The sequence below is a fragment of the Trachypithecus francoisi genome, unplaced genomic scaffold (genome assembly GCF_009764315.1).
Source record: "Trachypithecus francoisi isolate TF-2019V2 unplaced genomic scaffold, Tfra_2.0 Lachesis_group10, whole genome shotgun sequence".
Classification (NCBI taxonomy): Eukaryota; Metazoa; Chordata; class Mammalia; order Primates; family Cercopithecidae; genus Trachypithecus; species Trachypithecus francoisi.
The window spans coordinates 90,619,787-90,643,403 of record NW_022681455.1 but is presented as its reverse complement, the minus strand read 5'-3'; the positions used below and the strand labels follow the sequence as shown (position 1 = coordinate 90,643,403).

At 39.8% G+C, this 23,617-nt stretch overlaps 1 protein-coding gene and 1 non-coding gene across 3 annotated transcripts in view; both read left to right on the top strand.

Moving 5' to 3' along the window:
- Positions 1 to 1,132: 1,132 nt before the first annotated feature.
- The window catches only part of BRD7 (bromodomain containing 7), a 51,265-nt gene continuing 28,780 nt past the window's right edge, over positions 1,133 to 23,617 (top strand). Inside the window, exons 1-5 of one of the 2 annotated variants that reach the window (XM_033218361.1) lie at positions 1,133 to 1,432; positions 1,848 to 2,056; positions 14,944 to 15,073; positions 15,391 to 15,448; positions 20,027 to 20,171. In XM_033218361.1, the coding sequence (XP_033074252.1) occupies positions 1,384 to 1,432; positions 1,848 to 2,056; positions 14,944 to 15,073; positions 15,391 to 15,448; positions 20,027 to 20,171 (591 nt within the window). In that variant the 5' untranslated portion in view covers positions 1,133 to 1,383. The remainder of the gene's footprint in view (positions 1,433 to 1,847; positions 2,057 to 14,943; positions 15,074 to 15,390; positions 15,449 to 20,026; positions 20,172 to 23,617) is intronic. The other variant, XM_033218362.1, reaches the window with a different exon arrangement.
- On the top strand, positions 17,586 to 17,689 carry LOC117088921. The gene has a single exon (XR_004439430.1). It is a non-coding gene; the product is annotated as a small nucleolar RNA U13 (small nucleolar RNA).

The following is a 23,617-nucleotide window of genomic DNA, read 5'->3' as shown; positions in this document are numbered from 1 at the left end:
AAGCCAATCAGAGTCCTTCCCTGGGACTGTTTTCCAGGTGAAGCTGACAAGAAGAGATCTTTTTCCCAGTTGGTCAGGACACTATAAAGAAGAGGCCTCGGAAGCAGATGGTGGCCATGTTTCCAGCCACATAGGAAAGAAGGGGGAAGACGGAGACCGATTGTATACAGAGAGACAAGAGAGAGAAAGAGCTGGCATGCCAGTCAACAGCATTACATCCTTGGTTCCTGTCTTCCCTCTGGCAAGCTTTATTCTTGCCCTTCCTAGACATGTAAACCAATAAATCCCTTTTCATTCACTTGAAATAATTTAAATTGGTTTCTATCACTTGCCAACAATAGGGTCCTAAAATATAAGCCTATAATTTCACCACTGAAGTTCAAGGTAAAGCTACAAATCTTCCTGGGAGAGGTGATTCATGGGTCCAAATTCTTCCTGAAGTATAAATGACTGATAACAGATCCTTTCTTAAGAGGAGACTATAATTATGAGCTTATCTGAAAACAGACAAAGCACCATACAGCTAGAAGTAAAGACAGTCGAGACATCTGGAAATCTTCACCTATCAGCACATAAGATTTTTTTTAAGATTAGAATCTTCAGTCACCAATGTGCTGAGTTTGCTGGTTCAGTCAATATTGTAAAAGGGAAGAAACAGAAGCAAGGGAAAGTGGAAAGAAAGGAAGAGTGGGGGAAGGAGGAAGGGTAAAAAAAGAAAAAGGAAAAAATAGGGAAGGAGACGGGGAGAGGAGGAGGAAGGGAGACGCGGGAGGAAGAACAGAGAGAGGGAATGCTTGAAGGGAGGCAGTAAGGGGGGAAGGAAGAAAGGAAGGAAGGAGGAAGGGAAGAAGGGAAAGAGAAAGAAAGAGAGAGAGGGAGGAGAAAGAAGGGAGGGAAGGGGAGAGGGAGGGAGAGACACACAGAGACAGAAACAAGACAGACAGATTGAGGGCAGGAGGAAGGAAGAAAGACAAGATTCTGAGCGGTAGATCCCGCCCCGGCCCCGCCCCCGGCCCCGCTCCCGGCCCCGCTGCCGGCCCCGACTCCGCCCCCGGCCCGCGAGCTGCAGCGCCACCTCCGGTCGCCAGGGGCCGCCACCCGCAGCCGCCGGCACCCTGCACGCGCGGCGGGCCCTCTTTCCCGCCTCTGCTCCGGCTGCTCCCCCCCCCCCCGCCCCCCGCCACCTCTCTCGGGCTCCGACCGGTCTCGCGCGCGGTCTTCTCGAGAGGGGCCTCGCGCCGCCCGGCGCGCGCCGCCCCCCTGCCTCGCGGCGCGGGGTCTCGCGGGCCCCGCTCCCGCCCTCCGCTCGCCTGGCCCGGACCGGAAGCGGCGCCGCACGGCCTGGGCCTGGCGCGGGGGGCGGGCACCGGGGCCCGGTCGGACATGGGCAAGAAGCACAAGAAGCACAAGTCGGAGAAACACCTCTTCGAGGGTGAGGAGTGGGCCGGGGTGCGGGCGGTGGGCTCTCGGCCCATCTGCCGGCCTTCCGCTCTTTCCCAGTGGCTTAGGGGCGGCCCGGGGCCCTTCCCTCCCACGGCAGGCCCAGGCCCGCGAAGGGGGCGCGTCCTGCCCGAGGCCGCGCTGCCCCCCGTGCGGCGGCGGCGGCATTCGAACCCGGGTCCCCCGGTCCGGTGGGTCCCTGGTGGGGAGACGTGAGGCGGCCCGAGAGGCCTGGGAGCGTTCAGGGCGGTCGGCGCCGCACCCCCGGGCCGGGCTCTGTCATTCAACAGGTTCTTCGCGGGGCGCCCAAAGCCGCTTCGGCATTGCCTTCGCGCTCTGCATCCTTAGCACTCCCTGGAGAGCCCCGACTTTAATCGACGCGCTTTCCTTTCTTTTCTTTTTTCAAGAGTATGTGGAGAAGCCCTTGAAGCTGGTTCTCAAAGTAGGAGGGAACGAAGTCACCGAACTCTCCACGGGCAGTTCAGGGCACGACTCCAGCCTCTTCGAAGACAAAAACGATCATGACAAACACAAGGACAGAAAGCGGAAAAAGAGAAAGAAAGGAGAGAAGCAGGTTCCAGGGGAAGAAAAGGGGAGAAAACGGAGAAGAGTTAAGGTACAAGTGGTTGCATTGCTTTGGTTTTGCGGACGGCACCGCCTCCTCCAGTTGCCAACCTCACTTTATTTTCTTTGTATCTGGGTAAACTGAAACGCCTCTAAGATCTGGCTCATTTGAAGAGGAGCAGGACAAAATAGAGACATGAATCATCTATGAGTTTCAGCAAATCGTTTTTGAATTATACTCTTAGGCAATTGTACTCGCACATCAGGTGAGGAAGCAGCTAAGCCCAAATTTTCAGGAGCTGCTTCAAAGAATGCTTTTTCCGTCTAGGCAGGTAAAAAGTCATGCTCAAGAAAGCCTCAGTGTTCGAGGTTTGTCAAACATAGTCATTTCAGAAGTGAATGGGATTTACTGGGATTTAAATTTTGTTCTGAGATAAATATTATAATGCCAAATCTGTAATGAGCAACGTTAAATCTTTTAAAACAATGTAGTCTATTGAGAAAATTTGGTCAGATCTGTAATGGAGATTGATATTCTTAACCATTTGCATTTAACAGAAAAGAATGAGTAGCTACCATCTTGGTTTGAAAGCTAGGCGGAATAATTAATGGCCTGGCGCAGCAGCCCACGTTTGTAATCCCAACACTTTGGAATGCCAAGGTGGGAGGATTGCTTGAGGCTGAAGGTTCGAGAGCAGCCTGGGCAACATAGCAAGGCCCTGTCTCTACGAAATAAACTACAAAAATTTCTAGAGCCTGGTGGTGTGCACCTGTGTCCCAGCTATTCAGGAGGCTGAGGTGGGAGGATCGCTTGAGCCCAGGAGTTTAAGGTCACAGTGAGATATGATCACACCACTGCACTCCAGCCTGGGCAATAATACGAGACTCTGTCTCTAATAATAATAACATTGTTATTACTGTTATTAACTTTCCAAATTTAACCTGCCACTGAACGACTTAGTAAATCAATTATTGTGAAGGTAAATTTTCATAGGTTAGTTATATAATTTTTCTTATGTTTGTAAATACAACAGGAGCTTTCTCTTCCATGTGATTGAACACATTGCTAAGTCACCAAGTCTTAGAGATCTTATTTGGGGATTTCTTAAGTCTATTCCTTCCCTTTTGTCCCAGTTTTTATTAGCTTTGGCTAGGTAGGAGTAATGTTTTGTTTTCTTCCTTAAATTATAAAACCCATGTATGCATTTGTTTTTTAAAAGTAGTTCATGTGGTACAAAAGTACACAAAATGAAAAAAGTTTTCCTCACCTCAATCCTTCACATAGACTCCCTCTTCAGAGGTAACCAGTTGTTGTTTTTTTTTTTTTTATTAATAGTAGTAAAGTAATGCGTGAAGATGGTTTTTAAAAGTCAAGACTACTACACAGCTTTTTGACACAAAGCAGGCTGCTGCTCCACTCTGGAGTTGTACTTCCTACACTTTTTAGTATTTTTCCTTGCCTACTTATCTCCATTTCGAAATACAAGTTTATATTGCTATTTGCTGATGTAGCAGTTTATATCTTCTACTGACATCATGTTATGGAAGGTGAGAATTCAATTTCCCTTGCTCAAGGTATAGGTGCGTCACAATTATTGGTTAAATCAATATTAAACTGATTGTAGACAAGTACAGTATGCAAATACAAATCTGATCTTAACTAGTTAGATCATTGCTTTCTTTTGTTTGGTTATTGCTTAATAATTCTTCCCAAACTCTAAGATTTATGAAACTCATTTGAGTTCTTTTCTCTGGAGACATTTATCTTATAGCTCTCTCTCTCCTAGAGGCTGGATTAGTTACTGTCAAGGCCTCCTGGGACTCTCCTTCACCTGCTTCCTGGATCTCATGCCTTCCTCTTTCTTGATTCATTCTCTTGTTTTGGTGGACTCTTAACTCTAGGAACTTCCTAAGAAAGCATACACGGGGGTAGATTTTATAAGTTCTAACATGTCTGAAAATCTGTATTCTACCCTCATACAGGTTGATGGTTTGACTTGTTTAGATTGAAAATTATTTTCTTTCAGACTTTTGAAGGCATTCATTACTTTGTTGTTTTCTGGCTCCCAAAATTGGTGTTGAGAGGTCTGTTGCTATTCTGATTCTTAGTCCTTTGCATATGACCAGAATTTGCTAACTTGAAATTTTTAGGATCTTCCCTCTTATCTTCGGTATTCTGGTATTTCGCAATTAATACTTGGCCTTCAGTTCAGAGCTGTTTGCTTGAAGTATTCCTGTGTTCCTTTCTTTCCCTTCATTTTTTCTTTTCTTGGTTTCTGGAACTCCTGCCCTTTAGATATTAGACTCCTGAACTGATCCTCTAATTTTCTTATGTTTTTCTCATATTTTTTCTGGGTGTGTGTGGGGCGGGGGAAGGTTCTTCCTTCAAGGAACATCCCTAAAATTTCTGACTTTTCTGGATTTATTTCAGATCTTATACCTTGAATTTCCAAGAATTTTTTCTTGTTCTCTAATTGTCCTTTTTGAATTAGCACCCTGTTCTTGATTTTAGATGCAGTATATTCTTTTCTTTCTCTGAGAATATTAATTGAAGTTTTTTCCTGTTTTTTCCTCCTAAGTTTTCTTTTGCTCCCTGCCCTGTCTCTCTCTCTCCCCCAAATTCTTCCATATATTGGTCTGTCTCTGTTTTCTGTTGAAAGCATCCTTTAGTTGTCTGTTGAGCTTTTGCAGTCTGTATAAAGCTGATTAAATGCTTTGTACCTAGACAGAGGTTGTCAGTTAATGGACTTTATTGTAGAGTGACTAACAGGGACTCGGTCATTTTGGTGAAGAATGCCCCAATGTCTGTACCTTACAGATGTTTTCTCTGGGATTTTAGTTTCTCTAGAGAAAAATCCTCTCCTAGGAGATGGATTTTGCCAGTTTTATCCGTGTTTCTGGAGCCAACTATGGGATAGGAGCTGAAGGTCTTACCACCCAGTTTTCTGAGTCTGGCATTTCTCCTCACTTTTGGCTCATCTGGAGATTTGGAGACTCTCAGGTTCCCTGTGTCTCCCAGTTCTGAGCTTTTCCAGGGTTCTGGGATTTGGGCTTTTTTCAAAGGTGTCCACCTCTCTGCATACGGGAGTATCTTGCTTTCTCTGTTCTACAAATCATCCCATTTGCCTTCCGTCTCCCAAGTGTGTTGACATGGCTCATCCACCTTTGTCTCTTGTGTGCCCTTTGTTCTGGCCATCGTCTTGTTTAACAAAAGTTGAGGTAACCACTTTGAACCACTCTGGTTTTTGTTCTGGCAGTTACCACCATAATCCCACGGATATGTTAATATTCTTCATTTCTTGTTTTATTCATTATCTTATTCTTTATATTGACTACATAGTATTTAGTTACATGGATATACCATACTTATGACTATTACTTTTAAATCTTACATGTAGTGCTGCAGTGAGGCTCATTGTACACACAGCTTTGTACACTCGTGTGAGAATATCTTCAGGATAGGTTCTTAGAAGTGCCCCCCGCCGCCCCGTGTTTCAGCCGCTCTATCCTTTCTTGACTGTGGCTCTAATGATCATCAGTCCCATTGTATTTTGATGTCATTGCAACCTAAAATGGGTTCATATCCACAGTCTCTTCTGGACACAACACCTCTCAGAGTAGGACAGGTAGGGGGATGGTTTCTATTTCATATGCAGGGGTAGAGACTTCAGATGATCTGGGGTGTCACTGGTTCTGTAGGGACTGTTTGAGTCATTTTTTTTTTTTTCCAGGCTAGACCAGGGAAGCAGGGAGAGATTCTTTTTGCTAATGTTATGTAGGGAGGGAGACCTTAGAGATGCCTCTGTAAGCTCTGTTCTAAATGTCCAGGAAGTTGTAGGGACAGTAGTTGCTGTGATCTCTTCTTGGGAGAAAGAAGAGCTAGAGGATGATTGTGAGGGACTGGCGACTCTTCTCTCAGTTCCATGCAGCTGGATGGAGGACAAAGGATGTCGTCTTCCCTTCAAAACGTTTTTCTAAAAGGCATACATAACTTCTGCTTATGTTTTACTAATCAGAACCTAATCACATAGTCACCTTAGCTGCTAGGGAGACTGGAAGATGTTGTCTTTTTTCTTTTTTGAGATAGGATCCTGCGCTGTTGCCCAGGGCAGAATGCAGTGGTGCAGTCATGGCTCCCTGCAGCTTCAAATTCCTGGACTTAAGTGAGCCTCTCACCTCAGCCTCCTGAGTAGCTGAGACCACAGGCGTGTATCACCACACCCAGCTAATTTTTTCAAAAACATTTTTTTGTAAATATGGGGTCTTGCTGTGTTGTCCAGGCTGGTCCCAAACTCCTGTGGTCAGGTGATCCTTTCACCTCAGCCTCCCAAAAGTGCTAAGATTACAAGTGCGAGCTACCATGTCTGGCATTTTAGTTGTGGGGAGTGAATGGGGGTATTGTACCTTGCTAAAAATTAGGAATCAGGGCCGGGCACGGTGGCTCAAGCCTGTAATCCCAGCACTTTGGGAGGCCGAGGCGGGTGGATCACGAGGTCAGGAGATCGAGACCATCCTGGCTAACATGGTGAAACCCCGTCTCTACTAAAAAAATACAAAAAACTAGCTGGGTGAGGTGGCGGGTGCCTGTAGTCCCAGCTACTCGGGAGGCTGAGGCAGGAGAATGGCATAAACCCAGGAGGCGGAGCTTGCAGTGAGCTGAGATCCGGCCACTGCAGTCCAGCCTGGGCGACAGAGCGAGACTCCGTCTCAAAAAAAAAAAAAAAATTAGGAATCAGTTACTTAGGAAAATAAGATAAAGGGGGAAGTGCGCGCGCGCGCGCACACACGCACACACAGCACAAAGCCTTATAATTTTTCAAAGGTGCCTTAGTTAACTGAATTTCTTGTTTTGAATAGGAAGGCCCCTAGCTATATTAGTTTAAAATGCCCCAACAGGTAGGATCAGCAGTATTTCTCCCTGTACAGCAGTGGTATTTAATGCCAACCAGAGCATTAGGGGTACAGCGTGCTTTGATTTCCACCAGACACCACACCTATGAAAGTGATGAATTTTCTTATTCCTTAAATATTCTGATGCTGAGCAGTTGGCAAAGAATTTGCCTGCTGGCGTGACTCTTAAAACGTTAGTTTTCCTTTCTAAATGTTCAGTCTTATATTTTCCCGTGTTATGTAAAAAATAAAATAACGGCTCATAAAAAATGCTCATGCCATCTGATCTAGTCATACATACACAAGACGATAGTTAAGTAAAACTAAGATGCAATAGGTAAAATTCTGTGTGGCTGTTAACTTGATAAAATGATTTATAAAAATTACAGATGTGTTTCTAAAATTACATTAGAGGAAGTAAACATATACACACCCATTATGATTGTAACAAAAAAATTACACATACATTGTACAGATAACAACTGCTACTTATCAGGCATGTAGTACATGCTAGGTTCTGTGCTGAGCGCTTTATGTACATCATCCTACAATACTCCCTACTGTAATCCTGTGAGACTGGTGTTCTCTCTCTGTTTTGTCGGATTGTGGTACAATATACATAGCATAAAATTTACCATTTTAATTATTTTTAAGTGTGCAGTTCATTAGTGTTAAGTGTATATACATTTTTGTGCAACTGTTTTCCAGAACTTTTTCATACCCATTAACAACTCCCCATTTTCCTTTCTCCCTCTCCTCAGACCTTGGCGACCACCATTCCACTTTCTGTCTCTAGGAGTTTGACTGCTCATATACGTGGAATGATACAGTATTTGTCTTTTTGTAGCTGGCCTGTATCATTTAGCACGATGTCCTCAAGGTTTATCTGTTGTAGCACGTGTTGGAATGTCCTTCCCTTCTAAGACTAAATGCTACTCCATTGTATGGATATGCCGCATTTTATTTATTCATCAGTCAGTGAACATGTGGTTTGCTTCCACCTTTTGGCTGTTATGAATAATGCTGCTAGGAACATGAATTGTACAAAGTTCTCTTTAAGACCCCTACTTTCAGTTCTTTTGGATACACACCCACAAATAGAATGACTCAATCATATTACCTCCTCTTTTATAAATGAGAAAATTGAGGCTCAGGGAGGTTAAGTAACTTTACCAAGGTCACACAGTTAGTGCCAGAACAGTAACTCAAATTCTGCCCTTAAGAAGTCTTTAATCTAAAAGAGTTGTTAAAGTGGGCACCAACCTCTGCCCACAGCACATGGGGAATAAAGTCAGTGCCCTAACAGAGGCAGGGTTCTAGTTCCGCGGCTCCTGAGAGTACATGGAGCTGGGGGAAATCACAGAAGACTTTGCTCAGGAAGCAGCATTTGAGTTGGGCTTTAGAAATCAAAATACAGTGATGCAACACTATATGTTCAGTTAACGTGGGGTCAACTATATGCCCTGAGAGAAATGGCTCTTTTTGTGGTAGTTCAGTAGAAGTATTCTAAGATTGTAAGTCATGAGTATTGTACTTTATGGACTACTTCAGGTATTTTCCAAGGTGATCTGACAACTCAGTTTTTATTTATGTGCTGACTTTAGATGATGATCCCTGAATAGAATGATAGGCCACTGGGTAGAGACGTGGAGGTCAGGAAAACCACACACCAAACAGGATTATGGAACTGTTGTTAGAGGATTAGCTCGAAAATGGGCAAGAAGGAGATGTGTATAGGGGACATAACGTAGATCTCTTTTTAAACACAGAATGCGTGGAGTGGGGGATAGGGTAAGATCTGAAAGGCAGCTGAGATGGCCGAGTAAGGAGTTTGAGTTTCAGTATGTAGTCAGTCAAAAAATTTGAGTGGAAGAATGATAAAAGCTGAGCCTTAGTAACATAAATCTGGTAACAGTATCTAACAAATATTGAATGGAGAGAGTAGAAACTGTAAAGAGACCTGCATAGAAAGCTTTTTATTGAAATAGCTCAGATGAGTGGTCTCAGTTCCTTTATTGAAACTCTCTTGCTGTTCTGAAGAACATAGTCCTAACCCAAATGATGTCTTAACAGCTTTGTAGGTCAACTTCAGGTTTAGTTGCTGAAAGAGGTTAGGCCAGTCACATTGCTTAGGGATGTTACCAGAATAAAATGAGAAAGATAGTAGTCATTAAGAAAATTTTTTTACTCAAAAGCATTAACATATATAGGATGTTATTATATATAAAGCTAAAATTAAGTAAAACTTTAATGGAAATTACAGTAAATTCCAGTAAATACCTATTTTATTAAAGCACTATACTAAGTCCAACAGTGGAGGCAGACTCATAACTAACATTCGAGTGTTTACTGTCTGCCGGACACTATTCTGAATTCTTTGTGTATATTTACTATTTTGATCCTTAGAAATAATTCTGTGACGTAGGTGCTGTTAGTATCTCGTATTGTTGATTTAACTGAGTCACAGAGTATGAGGTAGCTTTTAACTAGAGAGGAGCAGTGACTAATCATATTAAGCAAAATGAGAATTCTGGCAAAACACAGTTCATTGACTTGTGCCATCTGTCACACCTGGGATCTCCGGGCTGCTGTAGCTTCTCTGACTTGGCAGATAACTCTTCCCCTTTCTCAGCATTGGTTGGTCCATGTCTCTCCCTCCTGAGGTAGTTATCTCAACCCCAAAAGATCTCTCCAAGGAAGGAGGAACTCAGAAAAGGGGCCTTTGAGTAGCATTGCTCCTCTGATAGAAGGCTGTTTATCTGTTTCTTTATTCAACAAATATTTACCTGACACCTATTATCTGGCCAAATTGTACTAGGCTGCAGTGATTAAGATAGATAAATAAATAATATCCTATAGGAGCTCAAAGTTGGACTCAGAAATCAGACATGAAAGTATAAATAAACCTCACAGCCTGGTAAATCCTAAGGGAGGTTTGACTAACGTGTTTCAGGAATCCAGGGAAGGGTATGCCTCATTCTGCCGTGGGCAGCCAGGGGAAAGCATCATAGAGATAATGGCTAACCTGTGTAGCAAATGCTGTTTTTAGCCTAGGGCCAAAAATGATGTGCAGCTGCAAGGTAATGAAAGATTTTTCAATGGATTCTAAAATCAGCTGTTAAAAGGGACCTGTACATTGTTTTGCATATTGGAGCATCACTTGAATATATGTATGTGTATATATCCTCCAAAAGTAACCAACCTGAAGGACAGTACTTATTACTAAGGACTTCAGCTGTTAATTTGCATGCTTTTGTGTTCCTATTTCATGCTGTCTCCTATGATTAATTACTTCTGCAGATACTTAGCAAGTATTATGTGTTAGGCATTGCTGAGCTTGCAGGTATGGAGCTGAATAAGACAAGGACCCATGTCCAGAGGAAGCTCCAGTAGAACAGGCAGATGTCATTTGTTGAGTGAATAATGTGGTTTGGTGAGTGTTAAATCCTAATAATCTGAGCAAAGATTTGCTTTAAAAGCATTACTCACAGATTAATAACTTACCATCAAGTTGTGGGCAAATTAGAATCTAGTCAGAAGTGAGTAAATGTGTTTGTAGTTATGGAAATAGCCCCTCTTCCTTTCTCCTGCCTCAAATCTTCATGCACACAAGATATTTCCTCTGCCTGGAAGCTGTTCCCACACACCCACCTCCACCCCCAACCTGGCTAGATTCTTTGTCCTTCAGATCTCAGCTCAGATATTACTTCCTCATGGAAACCTTCCCACACTTTTCCAGTCTAAATTATTTTCACCCAAAAGTTATTCTGTCCTTGAAATCTGTTTTGTTGTTGTTTTTTAGACTAGTCAAGTGAAGCAGTGGGAATGGGGAAGGAACAAAGAAATCTGTAGCTGGTTGTCATCAATTAGTTGTAAACATGTTTTGTTTCGTTTTTTAAATGAGTTGTTTAATGCGCATCTCTGCTGTTATAAACATGTTTATTTTTTTAAATGAGTTATTTAATGAACGTCTCTGCTGTTCCATTCTGAGCTCTGTAAGAGTAGGGTTGTATGTATTTTCTTTTTCACTATATAGCCACACAGTAAAGCCTCATTTATTGAATGAATGTCCATCATGTGCTAAGTAATGTGCTAAAACTTTACATAAACTTTAATCCTTAAAATAGTCCTATGAGGTATGTATTGTTTTGTCTATTTTAAAGATTAGAAAATTAGACTCCAAAAAATTACAGTTTATCCATGATGCCATAGCTAATTGCATAGTTTATCTATGATATCATAGCTTTGCCACCTACTAGTGACGAGGCCAGAATTTAAACCCACCTTATAAACTAACTGTAAACTCTTCTTCCTTAACTACCTGAAGTTAAATGGCACTAATATTTTTGCTTAGTTTTCTCTGTGTAATTAACAGAATTTACTATTAACCCGAACTATGTTAACTTATGGTTTTACATAACTGTATTCCTTTAATAAGTGACATTCACAACAGGATTCTACAACATACTCTGAATTATGAAGAAGAAAATGCGAAGGTTGGAATCAGAATTTTAGGTGGAGAGAGACCTGTAGAGATCAAAGCCTTGTGTTGTACAGATGGGAAACTGAGTCTAAAACAGTGGGGTACCTTGTTAAAAGTCATATGCTGGTGAACTAGAAGCTAGATCTCCAGATTCTCAGTCTGGAAATAGTATGCTACAGTGTCTCTATTCAGTTTAGGATAGTTTCCAAGCATATGTTTTTATATTCTTTTTTCTTTTGGACTCCCTAGCCCCAAAGACTTCTTACTTTACTGAATAATAAAGTAGTTACTTTATATAAAGGATAACTAGGTAAAGATACTAGTTGGGGTAGTTCAGAAACATTATACCCTCCGTTGGTACTTTTTCTACTTGGCTAGTTCATAATTGACCATCTCTTTAACTCTGTAAGATAAATAATAACAGTTAAATCTCCATCTTGCATATGATAAAGAGGTCTGATGAGAGTAAACGAATTGCCTAAGGTCACAGTGGTTTTTTACTTCATTATTTTAGTTCTTTTTTTTTTTTTTTGAGACAAAGTCTAGCCCTGTTGTCCAGGCTAGAGTGCAGTGGTGCAATCTCGACTTACTGCAGCTTCCATCTCCTGGGGCTCAAGCCATCCTCCCATCTCAGCCTCCCAAGTAGCTGGGACTACAGGTGCACAGTTTTGTATCTTTTGTAGAGATGGGGTTTTGCTTTGCTGCCTAGGCTGGCCTCAAACTCCTGAGCTCAAGTGATCCACCCGCCTCGGCCTCCCAGAGTTCTAGGATGACGGGTGAGCCACCACATCCAGCCAAGAGAGTGTTTTAAGGATGAAGCTGGACTCCTAGAGCATAGGAGCATGAAGCTGGACTCCTAGAGCATAATGTATTTCACCAGGTGGTGAAAATACATTAATCAACTAACAGTGGTAACTAGGATCAAGCATGAATTCATTTTATAACACTGCTCTCTGGAGCTTTTAAAACAACCATATATTCTGTATTAGGTGCTTTGGATTCTGAAAATAGAGTGCAAAGCTCTAGATCAGTGATTCTCAAAGTGTGGTCCCGATACCAGCAGCACCCACATGGCCTGGAAACTTTTTAGAAAGTACAAATTCTCAGTCTCTACCCCCTACCTGCAGATCAGTAATTCTAGGGACAGGGCCCAGCCATCTGTGTTTTTAATGAGACCATCAGGTGATTCTAATGCACACTAAAGCTTGTGAACCACAAGGGGACCTCAGAATTTTTGTTTCTTGCAAAATCTTTAATAATCCTGATGCTGCCAGTCTGGGGACCATGCTTTGAGAACCGCTGCTCCAGATACTAGAAATGAAAAATAGGGTATAGGCCAAGAAAATAGCTTTTTGAGTCCATAAGATCCTGTTGAGAATCTTGATTTTGATGAGCATAAAATGGGCATTGTTGGACAATTTTACTTCAAAATTTAAATTTTAAAAATGCATACATGTATGTATATATATGTATTTTTTTCCTCTAAGGAAAGAAGAGGGCAGACAGAGATGAAGCGTCCCTTATACCCTTTCAGAGTCCCATTTCTCTCTTTCCTTCTAATAGAGAGAACCACTCTACTGAATTTGGTGTATTATCACATGCATGTTTTTATAATTACAAGTTCTGTATAAATCTGTAAACAGTGTATGCTTACACATTTTCATACTACCTCATAACAGATCATTGTTCTGCAACTTTTTCTCCAGACATTGTTTCTTAACGTTATCCATGTTGATACAATATCACTTTAGCTCGTTTATTTTACCTGTTATGTAAATACGACATAATTTATTAATCCATTTTCCTTTTAATAGGCATTGGATTATTCCTATTTTTTACTATTTTAAACAATGCTGCAGTAATCTTGTACCAAGTCTCCATGTAGACCATATGACAGGAAATTTCTCTGGTATATGCACAGACAGTAGCAGTTGAGAAGTAGGATAAAGGCTTCGCTAGCTTTGATAGATATTACTAATTGCTCTGCTAAGGATTGTTCCTATTCACCCAATTGCAAGGTATGAAAATCCCATTTATCTACATTTTTATCAAAACTTGACATTTCAGACATTTTAAATGTTGCCAAAGAGAGGTGAAATAACTTCTAGTTTTTAAATCTATAATTACCCAAGTTCCAGGGAGCTTGAGCTAGTTCTCATGTTCTCAACATTTCACGTTTCTTATTCTGTGAGTTACCTGTAATATCGCTTAACTGTTTCCTTTTTGGATTTTTTGCCTTTTTGCATAGATTTATAGATGCTCTTTATGGAATCTTAATGTTTTATAAGTTGTGTTTCAAGTACTTTATCTCAGTCTATCGTTAGATTTTTAACTTGGTTCATGGATTTTGTTGAGGTACCGAAATTTATCAACTTAATATCAAATGTATCAAGTTTTTCCTTAAAAATTTATTCTTTTTTTTTTGAGACGGAGTCTCGCACTCTCGCCCAGGCTGGAGTGCTCCTCCCCCCAGGTTCACGCCATTCTCCTGCCTCAGCCTCTCGAGTAGCTGGGACTACAGGTGCCCACCACCACACCCGGCTAATTTTTTTTTGTATTTTTAGTAGAGACGGGATTTCACCATGTTAGCTAGGATGGTCTCAATCTCCTGACCTCGTGATCTGCCCGCGTCGGCCTCCGAAAGTGCTGGGATTACAGGCTTGAGCCACCGTGCCCGGCCAAAAATTTATTCTTTTTATATCTTATTTAAGAAAGTCTTTTTCTACTCTTGAGTCTTAAAGATGCTTTACTTTCATCTGAAGTTCTGAAGCTTTGCTTTGTATGTTTAAGTCTTTATCTGGAATTCATTTTTGTGTATGGCATGAAGTAGAACTCAAATTCTATTTTCTCTTTTCAGGTAACAAGTTGTCTCAGTACCACCCTTTTGTCATTGATAAATAATGTCACCTATGTGATATACTAAGATTATTCTATGTACATGGGTCTGTTTCTGGACTCTGATCTCTTCTGTTGGTTTATTTGTCTGTCAGACCCACATTGTCTTATTATCACGTTACACAAATAATATCTGGTAAGACATATCATCTTCTTCTGACCTTTTTCAAAACTCTTGTGTTCTTAATCGCTCATTCATCAAGGTAAATTAATGTAATTGGCTTGTCGAATTCCATGAAAATGTTTGTTTTTAAATTTCAATTGGCATTACATCGAATGTATTGATAACTTGAGAGAGGATTGACTCTTTCAATTCATGAACATAGTATATCTCCTTTATTCAGGCCTTCTGCTGTGACCTTCAATAATGTTTCAGTTTTTCCCAAAAGGTTTTGGGTATCTTTTATTAGATTTGTTTCTATACACACTATGTTGCTTTTTTGGATAGTATTGTTTTTCTAACTGGTTATTTCTGGCATAGAGACGCCCTTTTTTTTCCTTTGTGAACATATTATTCTCTCCTTTTCCAGTAGATGGCAGTAAAATACATTGAGCTCATTATTAAGAATATTTTCTTTGCAATGATGTCTTTTTACCCCTTAAAATGATTTGTGTATTTAAAGATATTGGTTCTGAAATATTTCTAAATTATCTCCCTTTGTTCTATTTAGGAGGATAAAAAGAAGCGAGATCGAGACCGGGTGGAGAATGAGGCAGAAAAAGACCTCCAGTGTCACGCCCCTGTGAGATTAGACTTGCCCCCTGAGAAGCCTCTCACAAGCTCTTTAGCCAAACAAGAAGGTTGGAATAACTGAATTAACTATCCTGAATGAGGATGCTGCAATTATTATAGCTCAGGAAAATAGTGGGGTTTTAGCTCCTAAGTTGGAGCTTTGTAATTGAATTTTTAAGTTTTTTCTCTCAAACTGCATAAGAGCTTTAAATTAGCTTCAATTTTGGATTGATACTCTCAAAACTTCAATATATTTTTAAGATAAATGGAATTTCTGTATGAGGTATTTAATAATGGTTATTATTAAATAGAAAATGATCTAGTAAATAATACTCTCTAGAATACTCCTTTTTAAAACACCCTTTTCCCTTCTTCTTTACTTTAGAAGTAGAACAGACACCCCTTCAAGAAGCTTTGAATCAACTGATGAGACAATTGCAGAGGTAAATGTTTTTCCAATATTTTTATAACATATAAATTAAAATGGTAAATGTGTAGCATCCAAACCACATTTGTGCCTAACTCCAAATGTACTTGATTTTAGTGAATGATAAATATTTTGCCTGGCAGCAGAAGTACTCCAAGAGGCTAACTTTTAGATATTCTTTATTTGGTTTGTTTCCCTGGCAACTTGAAGGGTGTTACATAATACTTTTAATGACAAATTTCTGTCTCTAAAGTAATTTCTGATGTTAAAACTTTAAGCCAGGAATAAACAATACAGCTATTTCCACTTTGGTAATAGATGGAAATACCTTCTGTGTATTTGTACAATGCTTATCATGCCATGAATGTTTAACAGTGATTAAGTATGGGAGAAAAAATAAAACACCATGAATAGGAATGATGGCCTTTTTTTAAAAGCAGAAATTTGTTTTTAAAATTTCAGTGCCTAGATTAAGCCAATGTTGAGTTCTTAAAAGGGAAAAGAATAACTCAGTCTTTATAAAATATTTATTTTGGGACGGGTGCTGTGGCTCACGCCTGTAATCCCAGCACTTTGGGAGGCCGAGGTGGGCGGATCACGAGGTCAGGAGATCGAGACCATCCTGGCTAACATGGTGAAACCCCATCTCTACTCAAAAATACAAAAAAATTTGCCGAGCGTGGTGGCGGGCGCCTATAGTCCCAGCTATTCGGGAGACTGAGGCAGGAGAATGGTGTGAACCTGGGAGGTGGAGCTTGCAGTGAGCTGAGATCACACCACTGCACTTCAGCCTGAGCGACAGAGCAAGACTCCATCTCAAAAAAATAATATAATAAAATAAATAAATAAATAAAAATAAATATTTATTTTGATACCTCTCTTTACTCAAAGATATTTACATTATTTGCAAAGGGTTTATGGTTGTAGAGCATACATTTTTACAGTGGACTTTCTTTCATTGTATTGAACTTAAGTCAACCCAGAACACATTGTAAATAATTTTTCTCCAATGTAATCTGTATTCAATGCCTGTTTAGGTTTACAGTTAAGATCAGAAGTTAGCCGAGTATAGTAGCTCACACCTATAATCCCAGCACTTTTTGGGAGGCTGAGGTGGGAGGATCACTTGAGGCCAAGAGTTTAAGACCAGCCTGGACAACATAGTGAGACCCCATCTCTACAAAAAAATAAAAATCCTAGTGTGGTTGCACGCACCTGTAGTCCCAGCTGCTCCAGAGACTGAGGTGGAAGGATCACTTAAGCCCAAGAGGTTGAGGCTGCAGTGAGCTGTGATAGCACCATTGCACTCCAGCCTGGGCAGCAGAATGAGATCTTTTCTAAAAAAAAAAAAAAAAAAAAAACTTACTGGTCTCTCTTCTTTTTTGGTGTTTGAGAAAAATTACATCTCTAGTCTTTATATTTAAATAACTCATTCATTACTTCACTACTTGTCCAAAGGGAGTGAATAGGTGTTGGTTATTCCATTGCAATTTACAAGGTGTGACTGTCAAGTGTCATGACTGCCTTATAGTTTTTCTTGCAACATAAGACCAGAATGTAGGTTAATGATGTCACCTTAAAAGAAATGACTTAATTAAAAGAAGATATTCAGATGGCCAATAGGTATATGAAAAAATGCTCACCATCACTAATAATCAGAGAAATGCAAGTCAAAATCACTGTGAGATACCACCTCACCCCAATTAGAATGCCTGTTATCAAAAGACAAAAAAAAAAAAAGCTGGCAAGAATGTGGTAGAGAAAGGGAAACTGTATATATTGTTGGTGGGAATGTAAATTAGTATCGCTATTATGGACAACAGTATGGAGGTTCCTCAAAAAATTAAAAATAGAACTACCGTATGATCCAGCAATTCATCTACTGGGTATATATCCAAAGGAAATGAAATCAGTATGTCCAGGAGATACCTGTACTCTCATGTTAATTGCAGTGCTATTCATCATAGCCAAGATGGAATCAGTCTAAGTGCCCATCAATGGATGAATGCATTTTTTAAAATGTGGTATGTATACACAATGGAATATTAATTCCACCATTAAAAAGAATGAAATACTATCATTTATAACAACATGAATGAACCTGGAGGACATCATGTTAAATAAGCCAAACACAGAAGAACAAATACTGTGCAATCCTTTTGTAGTTCATAAGTGAAATGATTGGGTTTTCGTGTTCCTTTGTGAGATTTACCGCCCTCAAACTTTGTTACAGCGTCAGCACATTACCCATCTGATGTGAAGACAGAAAATATGGTGAGGGCACAAATGTGACATCATCTCATTCATGTGGGATCTTAAAAAGTTGATTTCATAGAAGTAGAGAGTAGAACAGTGTTTACCAGAGGCGAGGGAAAGGTAGAGATTGGTCAGCAGGTACAGAATTACAGTTAGATAGGAGGAATAAACTCTGGTGTTCTGTTGCACAGTAAGGTGGCAGCAGTCCACAACCATTTATTATATACATCAGAATAGCTAAAAGAAAGGATTTTGAATGTTCTTAACCCAAAGAAATAACAAGTGTTTAGGGTGATAAATATGCTAATTACCCTGATTTGATCATTACACAGTGATACTGAAGTATCCTTGTATATATGTATGTCAGTATATATGTGTCAAAATGTCATACTGTACCCTCTAAATATGTGCAATTATATGTCAATTAGAAACAAAATCTTAATGAAAAGAAAACACTTCAGAAAGTATTTCTTAGTCTAAAGACATTAGCATTGTTAAAAACATTTTGAGAATTAGAACCCAGAGCCACACTCTTTTTGATTAGTTTTAGTGATTGGATGATTCCTCATCCTTACCAGGAGCTAAGCCTGGTTTAAAAAAAAAAAAAAATCTAGTTGATCAAGTTTGATATTAGCATTTTTGGTCAAAACTAGATGGGGCTCTGTATTAAAATGATTGACCTAGGAGTTAGATAATTTCCTCCAAAGGGTAGCTGCAGGAGGCCACCCAGAGATGAATGCTGCCATTACGGTAACTCCTGTGGACAGTGTACATTTTGATGTATAGGTCCTGACTGAGTATTTTTGCTTGTTGTCATTTTTCAGTCTCACTGCTTAGGCATCCTGCTCTGAAAAACAAAGGCATATTCACATAGACTTGAATCAGATTTCAGCTCTCTTATTTAATGCATGGCTTAGGATAAATAATTTCAATCTCACTGAACCTCAGTATCCTCCAGTGGTGGAGGATACCACCGCTTTGATGGCTTTTGTGAGGGTTAGATATAAAATATGTCAAGTGCCTGCCACTGGGACTAGCAACATGGTAAATATGTTTTTTAAGTTGTTATTTTTTAAACCATATTTTTACTGTTATTCTGTGGAGGAAGAAAACTCTTGGTATGCCAGATTTCCAGAAGGAAAAAAAAAAAAATCAGCCTAATGATTTAATCATATAAAGCACTCGTTCTCAACTTGACAGTACTGGAAATACAAATGCCAAATACTCAAATCCCAATGCCAATAGTCACCCGTGGAAATATCACTGCCTGGACCCTACCCTTTTTCCCCAAGAGCTTCTGATACAGTGGGTCTAAGCTGAGTCTTCCTTCCACTTCTTCCCTGCATTGGAATTTTTTTAAAGCTCCTATGTGATTCTAATGTACAGCCAGTGTTGAGAATCTGTGATGAAGAGCACTAGTTTTCAAATTTGGGTTTCTGATTTTGGGGGTTTTTTGGTCTAGTCCTGTTTTGGCACACATATGGAGGAATAAAGAGGAGCTTTTTAATGTCAGTTTTTTTTAGCATCCCCCACATGTGCATGATAGAAGTTATATCCATTGATGGAGAAAATAGACATACATGGACCAGAAATGCAAGCCTATTAGAAGTTAATATGGAGGATTGTAGATGTATGTTAATAGTTACTATTTCAGCCTTTTCCCCTTTGGTTGATTAAAAATATACAGTGCTAATCTCCCAAAGGTTAAAACATTGGTCAGTTAGTTGAGGTTTATTTTGCTTTATTTTTTCCTATATAGGTGGAGCTGTTAATTAATTAGGCTTTGTATTTTATAAGAAAGAAATCTCCATCTTGGCCGGGCGCGGTGGCTCAAGCCTGTAATCCTAGCACTTTGGGAGGCCGAGACGGGCAGATCACGAGGTCAGGAGATCGAGACCATCCTGGCTAACCCGGTGAAACGCCGTCTCTACTAAAAAAAAAATACAAAAAGGTAGCCGGGCGAGGTGGCGGGCGTCTGTAGTCCCAGCTACTCGGGAGGCTGAGGCAGGAGAATGGTGTAAACCCGGGAGACGGAGCTTGCAGTGAGCTGAGATCCGGCCACTGCACTCCAGCCCGGGCGACAGAGCGAGACTCCGTCTCAAAAAAAAAAAAAAAAAAAAAGTCTCCATCCTGAGGGTACAGCTAGTATGTAAAACTTACTTGTTATTAAATAGTTAATAGACTTTAAAATCATTTCTTTAGTTTTCAGTTAAAAATATGTTAGCATATTACAAATTCTTTCTGCATCTGAAGGGTTTCCTCTGACTTATGCTCCTAGACTGTTAGATTTGTTTGTAATAGAATAAAATATAACATTGTCTTTTGCGTATCTTCACAGAAAAGATCCAAGTGCTTTCTTTTCATTTCCCGTAACTGATTTTATTGCTCCTGGCTACTCCATGATCATTAAACACCCAATGGATTTTAGTACCATGAAAGAAAAGATCAAGAACAATGACTATCAGTCCATAGAAGAACTAAAGGTAACTCTTCAGTCCTATATACACAAAATCTTGGTAGAAATCTGCATATCTGATATTCAGAATCTTTCTCATTGACCTTTTTATTTTGCAAAGAATTGAGTTTATTTTAAGATCCAATATCTTTGTGGTTTTTTTTGCTTCAGAGAACTTTTTATGAGCTTGGTGATGGAAAACCAGATGAAATAGGTCATCTGATATCTTTCATTCATAATTATTTTTGTCTTTAGTGAAATTTTGAATTTGATATGTGTTCCACAGTATATTTTTTCCAACCTTAGAGTGAAATTTTTAGCTTTAGATCAATACAAGTAAAATTAATATTTTAATGAAAGTTGAGGGTATTTTCTATTTCTAGACATATAAGGTATGCATATTGTATTAGTCCATTCTTACACTGCTATAAAGAACTGTCTGAGAGTGGGTAATTTATGAAGAAAAGAGCTTTAATTGACTCACAGTTCCAGAGGCTGTACAGGAGACATGGCTGGAGAGGCCCATGGAAACTTACAGTTGTAGTGGAACATGAAGAGGAAGCAAGCACATCTTCACATGGCAGCAGGAGAGAGTGAAGGGGGAAGTGCTACAAACTTTCTTTTTTTTTTTTTTAGATGGTTTACATTTTTTTAATTAAGTTCTTTTTTTTTTGTTTTTTTTTTAATTTAAGTTCTAGGGTACATGTGCACAACATGCAGGTTTGTTACATATATATATGTGTGCCATGTTGGTGTGCTGCACCCATTAACTCGTCATTTACATTAGGTATATCTCCTAATGCCATCCCTCCCCCCTCCTCCCACCCCACAACAAGCCCCAGTGTGTGATGTTCCCCACCCTGTGTCCAGGTGTTTTCATTGTTCACTTCCCACCTCTGAGGGAGAACATGCGGTGTTTGGTTTTCTGTTCCTATGTTAGTTTACTAAGAATGATGGTTTCCAGCTTCATCCATGTCCCTACAAAGGACGTGAACCCATCCTTTTTTATGGCTGCGTAGTATTCCATGGTGTGTATGTGCCGCATTTTCTTAATCCAGTCTGTCATTGATGGACATTTGGGTTGGTTCCAAGTCTTTGCTATTGTGAATAGTGCCGCAATAAACATACGTGTGCATGTGTCTTTATAGCAGCATGATTTATAATCCTTGGGGTATATACCCAGTAATGGGATGGCTGTATCAAATAGTATTTCTAGTTCTAGATCCTTAAGGAATCACCACACTGTCTTCCACAATGGTTGAACTAGTTTACAGTCCCACTAACAGTATAAAAGTGTTCCTATTTCTCCACATCCTCTCCAGCACCTGTTGTTTCCTGACTTTTTAATGATCGCCATTCTAACTGGTGTAAGATGGTATCTCATTGTAATTTTGATTTGCATTTCTCTGATGGCCAGTGATAATGAGCATTTTTTCATGTGTCTGTTGGCTGCATAAATGTCTTCTTTTGAGAAGTATCTGTTCATATCCTTCACTCATTTTTTAATGGGGTTGTTTGATTTTTTCTTGTAAGTTTGTTTGAGTTCTTTGTAGATTCTGGATATTAGCCCTTTGTCAGATGAGTAGATTTTCCCCCATTCTGTAGGTTGCCTGTTCACTATGATGGTAATTTCTTTTGCTGTGCAGAAGCTTTTTAGTTTCATTGATCCCATTTGTCAATTTTGGCTTTTGTTGCCATTGCTTTTGTTGTTTTAGTCATGAAGTCCTTGCCCATGCCTGTGTCCTGAATGGTATTGCCTAGGTTTTCTTCTAGGGTTTTTATGGTTTTAGGTCTCACATTTAAGTCTTTAATCCATCTTGAATTAATTTTTTTATAAGGTGTAAGGAAGGAATCCAGTTTCAGCTTTCTACATATGGCTAGCCAATTTCCCAGCACCATTTATTAAATAAGGAATCCTTTCCCCATTTCTTGTTTTTGTCAGGTTTGTCAAAGATCAGATGGTTGTAGATGTGTGGTATTATTTCTGAGGGCTCTGTTGGGTTCCATTGGTCTATAGCTCATGTTTTGGTACCAGTACCATGGTGTTTTGGTTACTGTAGCCTTGTAGTGTAGTTTGAAGTCAGGTAGCGTGATGCCTCCAGCTTTGTTCTTATGGCTTAGGATTGTCTTGGCAATATGGGCTCTTTTTTGGTTCCATATGAACTTTAAAATAGTTTTTTCCAATTCTGTGAAGAAAGTCATTGGTAGCTTGATGGGGATGGCATTGAATCTGTAAATTACCTTGGGCAGTATGGCCGTTTTCACGATACTGATTATTCCTATCCGTGAGCATGGAATGTTCTTCCATTTGTTTGTGTCCTCTTTTATTTCGTTGAGCAGTGGTTTGTAGTTCTCCTTGAAGAGGTCCTTCACATCCCTTGTAAGTTGGATTCTTTGGTATTTTATTCTCTTTGAAACAGTTGTGAATGGGAGTTCACTTATGATTTGGCTCTCTGTTTGTCTCTTATTGGTGTATAGGAATTCTTGTGATTTTTGCACATTGATTTTGTATCCTGAGACTTTGCTGAAGTTGCTTATCAGCTTAAGGAGATTTTGGGTTGAGACAATGGGGTTTTGTAAATATATAATCATGTCATCTGCAAACAGGGACAATTTGACTTCCTCTTTTCCTATTTGAATACCCTTTATTTCTTTCTCCTGCCTAATTGCCCTGGCCAGAACTTCCAACACTATGTTGAATAGGAGTGGTAAGAGAGGGCCTCCTTGTCTTGTGCAAGTTTTCAAAGGGAATGCTTCCAGTTTTTGCCTATTCAGTACGATATTGGCTGTGGGTTTGTCATAAATAGCTTTTATTATTTTGAGATACGTCCCATCAATACCTAGTTTATTGAGAGTTTTTAGCATGTAGGCTGTTGAATCTTGTCAAAGGCCTTTTCTGCATCTATTGAGATAATCATGTGGTTTTTGTCTTTGGTTCTGTTTATATGATGGATTACGTTTATTGATTTGCATATGTTGAACCAGCCTTGCATCCCAGGGATGAAGCCAACTTGATCGTGATGGATAAGCTTTTTGATGTGCTGCTGGATTTGGTTTGCCAGTATTTTGTTGAGGATTTTTACATCGATGTTCATCAGGGATATTGGTCTAAAATTCTCTTTTTTTGTTATGTCTCTACCAGGCTTTGGTATCAGGATGATGCTGGCTTCATAAAATGAGTTAGGGAGGATTCCCTCTTTTTCTATTGATAGGAATAGTACCATTCCTTTTTGTACCTCTGGTAGAATTTGGCTATGAATCTGTCTGGTCCTGGACTTTTTTTGGTTGGTAGGCTATTAATTATTGCCTCAATTTCAGAGCCTGTTATTAGTCTATTCAGGGATTCAGCTTCTTCCTGGTTTAGTCTTGGGAGGGTGTGTGTGTGTCCAGGAATTTATCCATTGCTTCTAGATTTTCTAGTTTATTTGCATAGAGGTGTTTGTAGCATTCTCTCATGGTAGTTTGTATTTCTGT